Source organism: Pseudophryne corroboree, chromosome 4, assembly GCF_028390025.1.
Source record: "Pseudophryne corroboree isolate aPseCor3 chromosome 4, aPseCor3.hap2, whole genome shotgun sequence".
Classification (NCBI taxonomy): Eukaryota; Metazoa; Chordata; class Amphibia; order Anura; family Myobatrachidae; genus Pseudophryne; species Pseudophryne corroboree.
In genome coordinates, this window is record NC_086447.1 from 547,680,312 (window position 1) to 547,699,201 (window position 18,890).

General features: G+C 44.7%; 1 protein-coding gene across 2 annotated transcripts in view; it reads right to left on the bottom strand.

Annotated features, from left to right (window-relative positions):
* SLC18B1 (solute carrier family 18 member B1) overlaps window positions 1-18,890 on the bottom strand; it is a 148,582-nt gene that overhangs the window by 58,486 nt on the left and 71,206 nt on the right. For both annotated transcript variants that reach the window (XM_063919719.1, XM_063919720.1), the window contains exons 9-11: window positions 15,543-15,634; window positions 9,200-9,295; window positions 3,799-3,873 (exon numbers count right to left, since the gene is read on the bottom strand). In XM_063919719.1, the coding sequence (XP_063775789.1) occupies window positions 3,799-3,873; window positions 9,200-9,295; window positions 15,543-15,634 (263 nt within the window). The remainder of the gene's footprint in view (window positions 1-3,798; window positions 3,874-9,199; window positions 9,296-15,542; window positions 15,635-18,890) is intronic.

The window sequence follows — 18,890 nt, forward strand, 5'->3', positions numbered from 1 at the left end:
TTATCACCTGCTGGAGGTACAGCTTGTGAATTGCCGCCAGTACTACCTCCATTTCCCTGGGAGCAGCTGGCAAGGCAGATTTGAGGTAACGGCGAGGGGGAGTCGCCTCGAACTCCAGCTTGTATCCCTGAGATACAATTTGTACAGCCCATAGATCCACTTGTGAGCGAACCCACTGGTTGCTGAAGTTTCGGAGACGCGCCCCAACCGCACCTGGCTCCGCCTGTGGAGCCCCAACGTCATGCGGTGGACTTAGTGGAAGCAGGGGAGGATTTTTGTTCCTGGGAACTGGCTGCCTGGTGCAGCTTCTTTCCTCTACCCTTGCCTCTGGCCAGAAAGGATGCTCCTCTGACCCGCTTGCCTTTCTGAGGCCGAAAGGACTGCACTTGATAATACGGTGCTTTCTTAGGCTGTGAGGGAACCTGAGGCAAAAAAGTCGACTTCCCAGCTGTTGCTGTGGATACGAGGTCCGAGAGACCGTCCCCAAACAATTCCTCACCCTTATAAGGCAAAACCTCCATGTGTTTTTTAGAATCAGCATCACCTGTCCACTGCCGAGTCCATAATACTCTCCTGGCAGAAATGGACATTGCATTAATTCTAGATGCCAGCAGGCAAATGTCCCTCTGGGCATCCCGCATATATAAGACGACGTCTTTTATATGTTCGAGGGTTAGCAAAGCAGTATCCCTGTCAAGGGAATCAATGTTGTCTGACAGGGTATCAGTCCATGCTGCTGCAGCACTACACATCCAGGCTGAAGCAATAGCAGGTCTCAGTAGAGTACCAGAGTGTGTATACACAGACTTCAGGATAGCTTCCTGCTTTCTATCCGCAGGCTCCTTTAGGGCGGCCGTATCCTGAGACGGCAGTGCCACCCTTTTAGATAAGCGTGTGAGCGCCTTGTCCACCCTAGGGGATGTTTCCCAACGTAACCTATCCGTTGGCGGGAAAGGGTACGAAAGGGTACGCCATCAGTAACCTCTTAGAAATCACTAGTTTCTTATCAGGGGAACTCCACGCTTCTTCACACAATTCATTTAATTCATCAGATGGGGGAAAAGTCACTGGCTGCTTTTTCTCCCCAAACATAATACCCCTCTTGGTGGTAACCGGGTTAATGTCAGAAATGTGCAATACATCTTTCATTGCAGTAATCATGCATCGGATGGCCTTTGTAGACTGTACATTTGTCTCATCCTCATCTACACTGGAGTCAGACTCCGTGTCGACATCTGTGTCTACCATCTGAGCTAGCGGGCGTTTATGAGCCCCCGACGGCTTCTGAGTCGCCTGGGCAGGCGCGGGCTGAGACCCCGGCTGTCCCAAGGCTGCTGCGTCATCGAACCTTTTATGTAAGGAGTTGACACTGTCGGTTAAGACCTTCCACATATCCATCCAATCAGGTGTCGGCCCCGTCGGGGGCGACACCACACTAATCTGCCCCTGCTCCGCCTCCACGTAACCCTTATCAAACATGTCGGCACATGTGGTGTGCTGAGGAAGAAGGCCCCGCCCCCTCAGCGGCGGGCTTCTGTCCCGCGTTTTCTGTAACTTAATGGCGGGGTTTTTTACACATATACAGTTAACTGACTGTATTATGTGTATTTTATGCCAAAAGGTATTATAATTGCTGCCCAGGGCGCCCGCGCCCCCCCCCCCCCCCCCAACGCCCTGCACCCTACAGTGACCGGAGTGTGTGGTGTGCTGTGGGAGCAATGGCGCACAGCTGCAGTGCTGTGCGCTACCTTAATGAAGACAGGAGTCTTCTGCCGCCGATTTCATTGCTTCTCTTCTGTCTTCTGGCTCTGCATGGGGGACGGCGGCGCGGCTCCGGGAACGGACGATCGAGGTCCGGCTCTGTGTTCGAACCCTCTGGAGCTAATGGTGTCCAGTAGCCTAAGAAGCACGAGCTAGCTGCAAGCAGGTAGGTTTGCTTCTCTCCCCTCAGTCCCACGTAGCAGTGAGTCTGTTGCCAGCAGATCTCACTGAAAATAAAAAACCTAACAAATACTTTCTTTTCTAGCAAGCTCAGGAGAGCCCACTAGGAGCACCCAGCTCTGGCCGGGCACAGATTCTAACTGAGGTCTGGAGGAGGGGCATAGAGGGAGGAGCCAGTGCACACCAGATAGTACCTAATCTTTCTTTTAGAGTGCCCAGTCTCCTGCGGAGCCCGTCTATTCCCCATGGTCCTTACGGAGTTCCAAGCATCCACTAGGACGTCAGAGAAATTACAGTTGGGAGCAGCATTATTAATATTATTATGCGTTTTATTAATATAAGCTTTATCACTCACTGATTTATGGGCCCCTAAGTATTTAATGGCTGAAGAAAGTTCCAACCTCTGTATATTTCCATTGTTCATGTGCTTATAATTTTTTTCTGGCTAGGTTATGACCATAAACATTACTACAACATAGCTTTCACCAACAGTAAAGTGGCAGATTGAACAGTTTAAAGGACAAAAGCCAAATTAAGTATTCATTTATATAAACCGGGAATGCAATTTATATACTGCAGCTTTTTTTTTTTTTTTTTTAAATAAAGTATAATACAGTAGTATGAAACTTCTATTTTGGGAAAGGTCAACTCATCTACAGTATAACGACAAACAATGGTCTATTGGAGCTACAGAAATCAATGCAACATTATTATTTAGATGTATTTTCTGAATTGCTTAATTTCCCATGACAATAAATATATTTGGGATAGAGGGGTTAATTCAGATCTGATCGCTGTTGTGCATTTTCGCACAGCGGGCGATCAGATCCAAACTGCGCATGCGTAAGCACCGCACTGCCGCGTTGCATGGCTGCAAAGGGGATCGCCGGTCAGCGATGGGTTTGTGCATAGGATCCATTTGCATGGGTGATCGCAAGGAGATTGACAGGAAGAAGGCGTTTGTGGGTGTCAACTGACCGTTTTCAGGGAGTTTTGCAAAAAACGCAGGCGTATCAAAGCGTTTGAAGGGAGGGTGTCTGACGTCAAATCCGGTCCTGAACAGGCTGATGTGATCGCAGCGGCTGGGTAAGTCCTGGGCTGCGCAGAGAGACTGCACAAAATCAGTTTGTGCAGCTCTGCTACACATGCGTTCCCACACTTGCACAGCTAAAATACACTCCCCATGTAGGCGGCAACTATCTGTTCTCAGGGCTGCAAAAATCGCTGCCCAGCGATCAGATCTAAATTACCCCCGATCAGATCTGAGTTACCCCCAGAGTCATAGCAGTAGACTTCATTCCACATTGTCATTTAATCATGTAGCTAAATGTGAATCCCCTGTACCCAATCATCCAGTATTCCATAAATTATCTAAGGTATTTTAACATGCTAAATACCAATGGCATATTTGTGTCACTGTGATACGGAACAAAATATGCTGCTAAGGTTTTTTTTTAAATGGGGCCTACTTCTGTGACATCACACGTTAGAGAGAAGTTGGCCGGACTGTTGAAAAAGTTGGCTGGTCTCATAAAAAAATTAGTTAGGTGTGTGGGGCAGTGTTTTCGTTGGACAGACAAGTTCACGGTTGGACTGTTGGATGGTTGGAGGAAAGTTGGTCTGATTTATGGCCCACATAAGTCCTGCCTACTATCAAATCTGTAAAAACACCTTCATTTACGATTCTTACAACAGTAAGAGGGCATTCCATTCATCAAAATATTTTACGTTATTTCTCCCCATCACAATGCTTCTTATAACATATTTTTAAACACAGCATAAGAGCTATCCAACAGAAAGCAGTGGCCCAATATGCATTACCTCCACCATAAGCAGAATTACTTCTGTCAAACATACCCTGTAGACCACATTGCACTGAACAGTCCAGATATGAGTCCCAAAGTACTAAGGCCATCTTCAAAGCCATTCTCACTGGAAACAAATCATACCAATGTTATAAGATGTCTTATTGTAAAACCAAACTCTTTCAAACAAGGGTGATGAGCCATGTATTTTTGGGACAGTATAGGGATAAGGCCTATTGTGGACGGTGGGAGACTGGCAATTTTTGTTCTCGTCACTGTGGAGGACTAGTGCAGCTTGTCCCCCCATCTGTATATGTGGACAATAAGCCACACTTCTCCTCTATAGTGAAGGGGTTAAGAAAGTCGTATACATGATACAAGATATTCAACAATAACATGATAAGAAGACGTTATGTTGGGATAAAAATACTATGCTCAAATCTGTTCAGCCTATAGCGAATCATTATAATGTATTAAGAAAATAAGCATGCAGCATTTGAGAGGTTATGTTGAATTGGACACAGTGTCTGCATATTAAGATTGATACTAGGGGGTAAATGTAATAAGGTGCAAGTTGCCTTGTAAATGATTGCCGCTTGGCAAAATATTGGCATTCTCACCTGAAGTCACGCACATCCGGCAATTCGAACCCGATTACATTTACCCCTATAACTGAAATAAACATACTGTAAGCGGTCTCTATCTGGGGTGGATACTGTGACAAACTTCACAAAAATAATTAGCTTAATTAGAATCACTATGCTGGGAAGCACAAATTACTGGAATAATTTGTGATAACTGAAATAGGACTTCTGTCATGCTCGGAATCTTAAACTTAGTTTCCTACCTCTGAAGTGTCTGTCTCGGCTGGCACTGAGGTACGCTGACATTGCACATTGCTCCTGGCTTGTAATGGAGTCCGTTAATGCTGAATTTGCAGAGCGATCCCGTCCTATCCCTAAGTGTGTCTCTCCACAATGCTCTGATTCCACAGTGTTACCTGAATGCCAGAGATCCCTCCAAAACCCATCCATGGGTGCAGACATGTTGGACTAAATCAGCTGACTCTCCACAGCCAATCCGGATACTTGTCTGAGGCCAGCTGACTGCAGCTACCAATAAGCACCAACTCTATAAAGGGAACTTCCTTATAGTTCTACAAAGGGAACTTCCTCTCAAGTCCAATCTGCCTGTGTAATGATGTCCACATCCTAGCTGCGTGTCTCTTGTGAAACTCCTGTGGATTCTCATCCTTGTCAGTGATATCAGTGCAGGTCGCCATCCTAATGCACCACCTGTCACCATCTGTTCAAGTCAGATACCTGTAACCATTGGTTCCAGTCTGATACCAGACACCATCAGTTCTAGTCCGATACCTGTCACCATCAGTTCCAGTCTGATATCAGTTGCATTCCGGTACAAGTCTGGCTCCAGTTGCTTTCAAACTCCAGTTCCATTCACCTTCCATTTCCAATCCAGTTCCAGTTGCCTCTCGGTTCAAGATTCTTTAAAGCTCCTGTTCCAGCACAATAAAGTTTAATCTAGTTCTGTGAAGGTCTTCGGGCATTCCACTGCTAAATCACCAACGTCACTTACAAGTCCTATCTAGCAGAACGCTCTATTAATCCTCACTCCATGAGCATGAGCTGTATTCAGCCACCCAGCTTCATTTCATTGTGTACAAGGTGGACTTACACTTCAAGAAACGAGTTATTGAGAGAGGTAGAGCTTTGCAACCTAATGGCCAGTCTGAAGTTCTTCCACATCCAGTGTCTTCTCCTAAGGAAGAGCCAATGCAAATCAATCATTCTTGACTTTCTCAAGAGGAGCATTGCAGGCTGCAATCCGAAAATTTGTGCCTCTATTGTGCCACTCCTACAGATCAGCTCAACTCCTGTTCCAAGCATCCGTGACTTCCGTTCCTAGCCACACAAGGAGAGGCCCGTTGAGAAACAGTTAAATGCTCGCCACAAACTTCTGATTACATTCTCTCGATCACTCTGCAAGTATTCCAGCCTTCAAGGAAGTGCATGCTTTATTTAACTCCGCAAGAAACTTCATCCCCCCCAGCATTAGTTAAGCAGGGGTCCCTTCCCACCAAGCAACAGCCGGTCTATTTCACTGTAGTAGATGGAAATCATATCCTAGGGGGTACAAATACCCTTCAAACACAACATCTGTGAGTCAAGGTTGGAGTCCTTCACTTCACCTTTTCATTCCCTGGGAATCGCATTCCATATTTCTGAGTCTGCTCTGGGTCCGGCAGCGCAATCCTCAAATTGACTAGAGAACATCTCAAGTTTATGCTTTGGGTCCATCTGGTTTTGGTTCATGCCTCCAGCAGGTGCTTCCAGTATGATCCTCCAATCCTCCTTATCTGGATGCTCCTCCTCATCCCTATGAATTGTCTTCAGTAAGGTTGGTGCGGGTGTCCTTTCTCCCCATCGAGGATGGGACTATCCAATCGACTTGATTCCTGGCAAAACACTTTCAAGAGGGTATACTTATCCACTATCTCCCTGAAATGCAAGCCATGACTGAGCACATCAAAGAGAATATGGAGAATGGTTTCATCCGACCTTCTACTTCTCCTGCTGGAGTGGGGTTCTTCTTTGTTAAAAAGAAAGATGGTGGTTTACATCCCTGCATCAATTATCGGGGATTAAACAACATCATCATCAAGAAGAGTTATCCTCTACCCCTGATAACCAAACTTTTTGACAGTCAGTGGAGCCACCAGCTGGGCTGTAATCAAGTCCCAGTTCAGCAGCCGTGAAGGATGCTGGTCGAACTCGGATGTTTTTTTTAAAGAGGCAATCATGTACAAGGTTAAACCATGCCTTGTACATGATTGCCCATTTAATAAAAATCAGACTGGATTACATCCCGCCCACTATATTTACGAAGCTGGATTTGAGTGGAGCTTACAACCTGTTACGAATCCGAGAAGTTGACGAGTGGAAGACCACGTTTAACACCAGTGATGGAGTACCTCATCATGTCATTTTGCCTCAGTAATGCCCCTGCAGTATTCCAACACTATGCTAATGAGATCTTCTGCAATTTGCTCTACAAGCATATTGTTGTATATTTGGATGACATTATTACTTGTCGACGAAGTTCTGGAGGATCATCATCAACAAGTCAGAGAAGTCCTCACTAATTTTCATGCCAATCGCTTGTACTGTAAATTAGAAAAGTGGATCTTTGAAGTGAAATCAATACCCTTCCTAGGGTATATAATTTATGGTTCCAGCCTCAAGATGGATCCAGAGAAACAACAAGCAATTCAAGTATGGCCACTTCCAACCACTCTTAAAGGCATCCAGTGCTTTTTAGGTTTTGCAAATTCCTATCGCAAGTTCATAAAAAACTTCAGTTCCAGTCCAATACCTGCTACCATCGGTTCTAGTCCGATATCAGTTGTATTCTGGTTCAAGTCCGGCTTTAGTTGCTTTCCGATTCCAGTCCGGCTCCAGTTGTATTCCAGTTCCAGTTGGGTTCCAGCACAATAAAGTTTAATACAGTTGTGTGTATGCCTTCTGACAATCCACTGCTAAATCCCAGGTTCCGCACTCAACGCCAACTCTGACCAGACCACACCCTCAAGCGTGAAAACTAATACCCAAAGTTGGCAGTAGAACAAAATCAGACATAGTTGGTGCTGCTATCTGACAAAAGTGCGGGTTCACCCTTTCCTGTGGTTCATAAACAAGCCTCAGTGTGGTCAAATGTAAATCTATAGCACAGATATCTTGTTAGGCAGCTAAGAAACAACTGAAAGAGTTGTCCATTATTATTATACAGTTATTAATAATCATCCTTAACCAACCTTAACCTAGATTGTCTGAAATTCTATCTGCAAAGCTCCTAATGCTAAGATACTGTACGCATTGTAGCAGGATATCCGGCTACCACCGGATCAGCCAACCTAGCAGACAAGCATACACACTTACCAATTGGCCACTCAATACATACTGGTGATCTGACTGGTGATCTGTGTATATGCACATGTTGGAGTTTGTGCAAATTCTCTAGTGAAGTTCTTGATCACCAGTAAGAGAATATTTTATCTGTATTTGGACATCTGTAGATGCCATTCATATACCCTTTTTGGATTTTTACTTAATGGATTTTACATCTTTATACCAAACGAACCTCAATTAAGCCTTCTAAATTGAATCAGAGGAAAGGCTGCTTCCATGTAACTTTCTTAAGATCTAATCGATTTATGCCCCTGATGAAGTCATAAAGACAAAATGCGTAGGGTTCATCAATATATGAGGTATATTCAATGGAAGTCAGATCCATTCCGACATTCATTTGTCGGAATGGATCCGACCTGGGCTATTCAAAGCAATCTCAATTCGACTTTAAAAAATGTCGAATTGAGATGCAGGAGCGGAGATGGGGGAGAGCCGCGGGCGGGAGAGAGCAGCGCCGGAGGTGATGAGGGGGAGACACCACGGCACTCCCCCGTCTCCCCCCTCCTCCTCATCTCCTCCGGCACTGCTCTTCCCCTCTGCCCACGGCTCTCCCGTCTCCTCCTAGTCTCTTCGGCGCTGCTTTCCCACTCTGCCCGCGGCTCTCCCGTCTCCTCCGGCGCTGCTCTCCCCCTCTGCCCGTGGTTTTCCCCCATCTGTGCTCCAGCATCTCAGTTCGACTTTTTTTAAAGTCGAATTGAGATGTCGAAAACCCCGTTTGACACAAGCACGTGGATCGGCGGAGTAGCTGCCGATCCACGTGCTTTTCGACAAGTCGAATTCCTCGACTTGTCGAATTATTTGGGGTTAGATTGAATAGGTCGGAACCCCTTCAGACCTAAAAAAGTTGAAAACTGCCGTCTTTTCGACAGACGGCAGCTTTCGACTTCAATTGAATATACCCCTATATCTATTGTGTTGAAGCAATAATCTCCACCTTGAGCTCACACCTTTGATAAGGTGAAGGGAGATTTATATCACCTATTGTACAATGACATGTATATGAATTTGTTTGGTATTGTGATTCTTCACGACTTTTATATTGTCGTATCCATTTCTTGGGTCATTCTTTTTTGATGAGAGGGTTCTTATCCTAGGGAGTCATATACCAAAGGAAGATTCTTGGTACATCGAATGCTTGATCAGTCACCTGAGGTGGATTCATTCACCGCTCCATTACATACTGATTCATTCACCGCTCCATTACATACTGATTCATTCACCACTCCATTACATACTGAATCTACAGTAATATATGTATTAGCACACTGGGATATTTGTAATATATATATATATATATATATATATATATATATATATATATATATATATATATATATATATATATATATATATAGTATAGAGAGAGACATTAACAGATCTAACAAGAGGGTGTCTTACAGCAGTGTTCATTATTACAGACTGAGCAACATTACGTGTTAAAGCATGATTATAAGACCACATACTTACTATGCACAGCTGAGCATTTCTGGATACACTGGTATACTAGTTAGTCCGATACAAAGTCCATTCAAAACCAGAACAAGAATAAACAGCCAGAGTTTACTGCAAAACAAAAAGAAGTTGCTTAGTCACATAATACAGATTACTTGCATTCCATACAAATACTGTACAATACTATCTTGTCTATTACTCATACATCTACAATGTTGCATAGTTGGCTTCTACCAGCTTATTCGGAATACATATGATTATTAAAGATCTCTCGACATAGGCTTGCTGCAAAACAACAAGAAGTTGCTTAGTCATATACTGTAAAACAGATTATTTGCATTCCATACAAAAAATACTATCTTGTCTATTACTCAGATATCCACAATGTTGAATATTTGGCTTATATCAGCTTATTCTGGCTATAATTGATTATTAAAGAACTACTGGCATAGTAGTAACTTACTACTACGCAGCTGTGGTGTGGTATACAAGGTCAAGTTATTAGGTCGTCAGTGTCTAGGTCAACCCCAAAAGGTCTACAGTCACAAGGTCGACATTGACACAAGGTCGACGTTGGGAAGGTTGACATGGGAAAGGTTGACACATGAAAAGGTCAACATGTGTTTTTAGTTAATTTTGGTGTCATTTTCTCCGTATTAGTACATAGAACCCCAATAAGTGTACCGCTTTACTCGCCATACATCAGGCAAGGTTAACGTTCTCCATTGTAGTTCACGTGGAAGGTAACATAAGAAAAGGTTAAAAAAAAAAAATACTCATGGCGACATTTTGCTGTGTTGATTGTCACGTCGACCTTTTGACAGTGTTGACCATACCGTGTCGATCTACTGACTGTCGAACTATCATTCGGATCCCAAGCAGCTAATACTAGGTGAACTGTAGTTTATCCTGCATTTAGACCAAAGTCCCGAGTCTAAACTTGGTTACTGAGCCTGGTTGTAAGCAGTGTCCAGCTGCTTGAAACCATATTCACACTGCAGGCGCTTGCATACTTTTAGCGTAACCCAGGTGACTCTGGTTGCGCTTTCACACAGTAGACTTCCGAGGTCAGTCCAGGGTTTGACCCTGTTCGCGTCCAGAATCGATATCCCAGGACACATAACCTGGGTTTCACACCAAGCTAGGACCCGGGTTGCCCCACAATATCCCAGGTCAGAGCCTTAGTCTGAAAGGGGTATTAGAAAACTGTCAGCCTAGAGCAGTATTATAAGTGCTCTGTCTAGAGCAAATGGAGTGTATTATTCTGAGCAGGGCTGTTTCTAGGGGCAGGCAAGCCATACAATTGCACAGGGAGCTCAGCCCCCAACTCCTGCTGGCTGCTGTGCTATCACCCTGACAGCACCTGCTTACACCACACCACTTGCCAGTGCTGGAGATATGTTTGAGCAAGCACCCCCTCCCCCCCCCACCCCATGCCGCCGGCTGGTTTTGGAGACATAATTGAGTGGGTGAGGCTTGCAGTGGGGGAGCTTTTTTCCTGGTTAGTGTGTGTTCTATTTTCTTCTGTGGAGGCCAATGCACTGGGGTACAGGGTGCAAAAGTGGGGTGTAAGCTAGTCTTGTCCTGTGAGACCACGCCCCTTGCACCCTTTTTTGGTATGCATTAGGAGCCATGTTGCCTAAATACAGCCCTGGTTCTGAGATAGAAAATTTGCACACAGAGATAGACACGCATTACATGTATGGGACTTTTTACTTGGAATTTTCTCAGTATGGAAAATGTCACCATGTTTCATTTTCTAAGACAATTACACTGTCTTCATGATGAATTCAGAATTCAAGGAATTAAGGAGACTAATTAAAGAAAAAAAACAGTAAATGAGAATTCAATGTATCTCACTTTGCACACAACATGACAAAGGTGCATGGATTATCAATTTCTAGTTACAGTTAATGAGGAATTGTTGCTTAGGTCATGGCTCCAAAACTATATACCCCATCATGTGAGTATACAATAAGCCAATGCTCAGATTTCACGTCTGAACAGTACTTAAAAACTCAGCTATAAGCATTAGCATTGGCATATCAGTGCACACGGCCCCCTGAGTCCAGGGGAGACAACATTGCACTCATGTTTAAATTACTTACCTTTCCGGGGTCCCATGTCCGCGTTGCAAAATGAGGCTGCCGTGCATGCACAGTAGTGATTAGTTACCAGAACATGGTGAGCACCATGTTTCCGGAGACCTGTGCATGTGCCGTAGACTCTGGCACAGAGTCTACTGTGCCGTAGAGAGGAGGGGACCCTGGAGCATTAGAGAATGTTATGGTATACATGTGGATATGATAGACTTCTAAACATTGCAGTGCTGGGATGTGAATTCACATTATGGATATTACTTACAAACAGGGACGTGCAGTCAGGGGAGGCAGTGCCTCCCCTGTCATATTTCGATATGATACTGAGAATATTGCAAAGATGATATTTATAACACAGATTCTGTGTTCTAAATGACTTCTTTGTATTAATCTACTTATTATGCAGGTAAATCCTAGCCATATTTGGATGTGGGGCAGCGAGAGCGCTGCCTCCCACTAACAAGTCTAAACTGTCCAGAGCGGGGGGCGCGGCCGGGGGCAGGAAAATGCCATTGAAAAAGACAAGGGGATGCGGCAGCTGTACAAGTCCCTCAAAGACAGAGCTGTGTCTCCAGCTCACATCAAGGAACACCCCTCTCAGGCAAATCTGATGCAGGGACGGATCCAGAGGCGGCGTGGCACACTGCTGTCTGACCTCCCTGATTGGTTTCTTGAAAAAGGAGGCTTGGTTACACTCACTTTCATTACTCACTCCTCGTTTTATAGAAAAGGATCCTTTGAGGTCAGCGGTGCCCAGTTCTGCAGAGGGAGGTGGGCCCCGCCAGGCCGATACCTGCTGTGACATTAATGCTGACTGTGAGTAATGTAGGGCATAGCCGTAATGTACTGCTCAGCTACACAGGTCCTCGTTTGCAGTTTGTCCAATCAGATCTGGTGGGCGGGCTGCGATGGCGGTTCCGGTATGAATGGCATTGCCATGGTCGACATGGACACATGGTCGACACATGAAAATGGTCGACACATGAAAGGTCGACATGAAAAGGTCGACATGAGTTTTTTTTTACTTTTTTGGTGTCATTTTTTGCGTAAAGTGACTGGGAACCCCAATTAGTGCACCACGTCCCCTCGCATGGCTCGCTTCGCTCGCCATGCTTCGGGCATGGTGCCTTCGCTTCGCTCGGCACAGATTACCGTTCCAATCGTAGTCCTCGTGGATCGTAAAGTATGGAAAAGTTCCCCAAAAGAAAAAAAAGTTAAAAAAACTCATGTCGACCTTTTCATGTGTCGACCTTCCATGTGTCGACCATTTTCATGTGTCGACCATGTGTCCATGTCGACCATGTTAATGTCGACCAATAGTGGTCGACCTAATGACTGTCAACCAGAACATGGTCGACCATGTGAATGGATACCGTGATGGCACAGGGAACTCTGTCATTCCCCAGCAGTTCTGTCATTCACAGTAAGCCACTGGGGTGGGCGTGGCCTTTGCTTACTATACGCTGGGAAGGGAAAGGGACCTCCCATGACTAGCAATGCCTGCCTGCTACCTGCTGCCTGCGGGGGGATGGGGCTGAAAGTCCTATCATGCCCTTTAGTGCACATGGGGATAGGGAAGAATGCACACTGCAGGTGAGTCAGACTCAGCAGTCTGGGATATATAGGTCACAATGCCACTAATAAGAGATGTTCAAACATTATTTTTTTGTCCAGCATTGCCATAACAAGAACCCTACCCCCTCTCATAACCCTGTGCACTAAGTTACACCCCCATCCCACCAGGTCTAAAATAATGGGGCATTACACCCCCCTCCCCTCACAAGCACACCCAAGGGCTAATAAAGTCCCCCTGGGGCATTAACCACCCTCACCCACGATATTATGCCTCATCCTAATTTAGAGCACAGCAAAGCACATGTTGGGAGTGGGGTTTGTGTGATGATGCTGAAACGGATTTTTGCACTCACAGAGATTACCCAAATAGTGCAATTTGCACCTCCTCACTCTCTCTCTCTGACTGCCCCTCTCCCTGTGTGAGTGCTGCACCCTCATTTTCCTAACTCTGACACTCACTCTCCTGTTTCTGTACTTGTCCTCTCTTTTGCCCCTCTTCTTGTGTGACTGCTCTGTCATTGCCCTAACTAATTACCCCCAGCCACAGCCCCCTTCAGTCTCTCCACCTTCCCGTCTCTGCCCCTCTCCCTTTGTGACTGCTCTCTCATTGTACTGTTTTTGACACCATCTATTACCTCTCCCAGTCACCTCTCTGCCCCTATTCCTCCCCGTGTGACTGCACTCTCATTGTTCTGTCTTTAACACTATCCCCCTCTCTCGGTCTCTCTTTCGCTCATTGCACCACCCACACTGGCCAGTGCCTCCCCAACCATTGACCTCACCGCACGTCACTGCTTACAAAGCAGTGGGTTTTGTAAGTCACTGCTTCCAGGCTGGCGTGCTTTATACTGACTGCAAGTAGCATTTTAAATTTTCACCTCCAGCCTGTAAGGAAGTGGCGACTTATAAAAAGTCACCGCTTTGTAAGTAAAACCCTATGAATTCAAAACATCCAGTGCTAAATACCAGAACTTATGTGGGAGCTATGCTTCTGCTAGAACATTTCTATTTTTCTGCATACAATTCCAGGACTCCATCAAAACATGTTGCCCTTTTGCAATATAAAGCATACTCTCGAACATTTTACACATAAACATTGGTACAACGTAGTAAAGGGGGCCTGATCATGGGTAAACGCCCCTTTTCCTATACTTTCAATGGAAGTTTGGAGAGCCACAAATCAGTACAGACCATAAAAAAAAGGTACTGTACCTGCCAAAAAGGTACAGTTGGAGGGTATGTATAAAATACTCCTTCCCTTTTTATCTTTTTCCTACTTGCTTCTTTAAAATGGTGTATGTACAGTATTAGTTTTTGAAATGTTATTAATCAGAGAAGAATCCCTTAAAAAAAAAAAAAAAAAAATCACCTTGCTCAAGCTCACATTTTTCAGCAAAAAATGTCTGGGATGTTGGTTGTCCTTGCTGAATTCAGCAAAGATTACTTTGAAAATATATTTGTAGAGAGTCCTTTGGATTGTGTTAAAAAAGTTGCCACAATGTTCAAATGTAGAGATATAGTCATTTTTTACATACATTTCTGCCTTTTTTTCCCCATTCAACCAAAGCAAAACATAACAGCTTGAACCAGAATATACTCCTCCGTATAGGGCACCCACTCCTCCATGTACTGCATACTCTACAACCCCTCCTTCATACACTAAGCTGCAACCCCAGGTTACTGGTCATCCTGGAAACTTAGCAACAAGTAGCAGAAGTAACCAGGAAACCGAGGCAGGAACCACCAGAGGATCCCGCAGCGCTCAGAGCAGAGGCACTGGGGACACGTGTGGCCACTTACTGGCAGGGGGAGGTGAATCAGTCCAGCTGGAAGGAATGAGACCCTGTGTGGGGTGAGCAGTACAGTGACCTGGAAGAGTAGGGGTCGGTGCTGGGACTGCAGATGATGCTGGTGAGGAGCCAGATAACCAGCTCAGCTGCTTTATATATATTGCGCGATGGTGGAGGAGCGAGGTCCTGTGCTCTGGCCAGCTGCTGTGTCATCTACCACAAAACTGGCCAGGAGCTAGATATATATATATGGCTAATGCTACATAACAGAGCTCTGACTCCCAGCAGCTGGACTTCCAGAAGCCCCGAAGCTCCTGTTTGAGTAGTGACCCCCCTCCCCCCCCTTATAATCTGGCCCTGGTGTTTATAATTTTGATGGGCTCTTTACTAGTATACCAAAATGTACAACTATAACCGGGTTGGGGTCGAGAGAATGCCGGTCACCATACCGGCGCTGGGTTTCCGGCTTTTAGTTTGTCAGATGGGAAAATGGGGCGGAGAGCGCATCTAAGCCCCTTGCGGGCTCCGTGGTGAGTCGTGGGAATAGTCCCTGTTAGTTGGCATGCCGACTATCGGGATTGTGTGGGGGGGGGGGATCGGATCCCGGCATCGGTATTGTGACCGACGGTCTCCTGACTGCCAGTCACATAACTACATCCCCTATAGCCATAACAAATGCAGTAGACACTATGATATGCATGTTGTGTAAACAGTTACTGCGACACACAGAAGCCTCTGTAGAAGGCATTTCTGGAAATCACAATAATAAAACACAAATGCAATCACTGTTTTTGGGAACATAATTAGCTTTATAAAATATATTATTTAAAGATGAATTTATACTCTCAAACTTTTGTTTGCCAACTGTGACAGGTACAGAAAATATAATAATACCTTTCAATTTGAAATAAAGGAACTGGTCCTAACATAACAAAGCACACTCCTGTTCCTAGATTGCCAATGATGAGAAGCCACTTTCTCAAATCCTAGATAAGAAATTAGAAAATTAGAAAAGTTCAATCTCTACATTAATAACGGATGTTGTTAATCCTCAAAATACATGACATAACATTCAGTATACCATTTTATTTTTGTATGATAATATCTTTGCCAGTAGGCACAATACACCCATGGGGGAAATATAATAGAGTGCAATTTAGCAAATCTGGCAAAGAAAAAGACACAAAATCATCACATGCTGGTCACATCAGTGAAACACAATGCAAGCCACTGTCCAAATTTTCTCCCTTGATGTGATAGCCAGGAGATCTGAAGTCCCTAAAAACGCACCATATTAACTTGCCAAACAGAGCAACTATCTTGTCTGGCTCCATATGTGAAACTAGGTTAAAAATAAATTTGAAAAATAATGCGTCCCCTCCCCCAAAAAAACAAAGCTCAATCAGTACTATCATGTCACGATCCTTTCTTCACTCATGTCCTAAGTAACTTGTTTAGTGGCTAACCTCTGCCAGCAGGATTTTCTCCTTGTTCTTGTTTGAGAACAGATACATGGTCATCACCATGTTGGAGCATGACAGCTGACTGCATTCCTCCAGTTACAGTATTCTTTAACTCAGCTGACACCAGCAACCAAACAGAGACTTGCAACTCTATCTAAGCCCTCTCTGGTCATACATTCAGGGCTAGAGCAACAAGTATCATCCTCGGGTATTAACCTGCTTCCCAAGCTCTTGCTTGCAGTAAGCTATACTGCCGTTACTGGCTCTAGAGTGTAGTTGACTACGGACTACTATTTCCACATACAGTACCACATCCTGCATGGTGTCCTGTAACACCTGTAACATAACACTACATTCTGTAATAAGTGCATACCAGCGCAGTTATCATCTGGACTTCACTGCTGGTTCCAGTCTGGTATCTGCTGCTTTGCTCCAATGTCATTCACGCTTGTCCCAGTCCTGTATATGCTGCATTGCTCCAGTGTCAATCTAGCAGGTCCCTTCCTGGAACCCTGTGTCTTATCCAGCTCCAGCCCTCTGTGCCTTAGCTGGCCCAGCCCAGTACCCAGAGGCATTACCGGTTACAGTCTGGACAGAGACATTACTTGTTCCAGTCCACTCAGAAGCATCACCAGTTCCAGCCCAGTCCAGAGATATTGCCAGTTCCAGTCCTGTCACAAGCATCACTGGTTCCAGCCCGGTCCAAGGCATCACCATCTTGCCACTAGGATCCAGTCCGGTCTACAGTGTCATATACTTTTGGCCTCGTTATTGATTTCCAAAGTTTTCCCAGAGTCTGCTCTAATGAGTAGCATTATTGTAGTGCTCAACTATCCCTATACCAGCTTCATCTATAGTCAGGTGGTTTCCTCACCTGTGTTCACAGACAGATACCCTGGATCTGCTCAGGTCGAATCCTGACTTAACGCATCTGCCTAGGCTGGTATTACGAAAAGTCAGGGAGAAAGAGAGAATGGGTTCCCACTTATACAAAACACCCAACACCCACTTCCCATCAGTGTGGACACTCGTACTAGGCATGCTGGTCCCTAGGGGGTGGGACCCACACTTTATTTAAAGACCCCACTTCCATAGGGAATCCAGTCCTATACTGACTGGCCTAGGGCTGGATGGCACTATAGCGAGGGACACCATGCCATGTGACCTCAGTTATAGTGCCACCAGCCCTGGTTGATAATATGTAGTGATGGTAATGGAAAAATCATAGGAACCCCACATTCTGCATCTCATTTCTCCCTTCTGATTTTTTCAATACCAGCTTAGGCAGAAGGGTTACTGCATATTGTGCTTATGGGGAGGACTCTAAGCATTTTTTCAGTAATCTCACTTATAACATGCCGGATTGCTGGCAATGTGTTACTTTATAATTAGCCATAGATTAGGCCTGAGTCACATTTGTAAGTACAGCAAAAAAGCAAGTAAATGGGCAGAATCATCCTGCACTGCAGGTGGGGCAGATGTAACATGTGAAGAGAGATTTAGATTTGGGTGGGGTGTGATCAAACTGAAATCTAAACTGCAGTGTAAAAATAAAGCTAACATTTGTGGGCTACATGCAAAAGCAACCAGTATTTACCCTGCACAGAAAAAATTTAAATGTATTTGCCCCCTTGCATGGCAACATGGTTTGTTCCAGACACAAACTTACTTGCTTTTTTTGCTTTACTTACAAACATAAACCAGGCCCACTGACAGCAGGTTGAAGACTCAGCCTATTAGGTCCCACGACTTGTATGCCAAAGACGCAGAGACGTTTGTTGGCTTAATCAACATCACCCCCCCAAATGTCTACAAAACCTAGTACTGATGGTGGCAATCAAGCTCCACATTACCAATTGACCTACAATAGTCATCTATATTTACCTTGAGATATAATCCAAATGTCTCAGATAGCATAGCCTATCTTGTGTGAAATCATGCAGGGTTGCATAATTCTGACACACGCAGGCTTGTGCTTGGATAGGCAGTACAGTACTGTTCTAGCATAGGCAGGTCTACAACCTGTGGCTCTCCAGCTGGTGTGAAACTATACATCCCAGCATGCCCCGTCTCTGTTTTAGCATGCCTTAATAGCAAAACTATGGCAGGGCATGCTGGGATGTGTAGTTCCAAAGCAGCTGGAGGGCCGCAGGTTGAAGACCCGTGGTCTACACAATTGTGAACCAGGACAGATATTTGCCTGAGAAAGCTGTATTATTTGCTGGTGGTCAAAGGCAGGATTAAATAGTGGATGATGACGACGATGATGTTGTTGTTAATGATGATCTCTTGTACTTGCAAGCTGCTTGTGATTGGCTGTTTGTGAATGTTCTGCTGATGTGAAGTGATTTCTATAATTGTTTTGACATATTGTATATTATACTATATTGTCTTTTTTTAAGACTTTTTTTTGCTGCACATACAATACTGTGCAAAAGCTTTAGGCAGGTTTTGAAATCTTTGCCTGGGAGAAACCTTGCTGATGCAGTATAACTACCTGGTGTCTTGTTGCTGTGCTCAGTCTTGCCATGGTGTATGACCTGTGACATGAAATTGTCTTCTATAACCTCACCTTTGTAGCAGAGTCCGGCTGTTCCTCACCCAGTTTTAAGCCTATAAATACTATATAAATATTATATAAATACATACACATACATATATACCACATTCATATATACATACACAAACAAACACACACATATACACAAGTACACATCCATACATACATACTGTACATACACCAGTGCACAAACACACAGGCATGCTGTACATACAAACA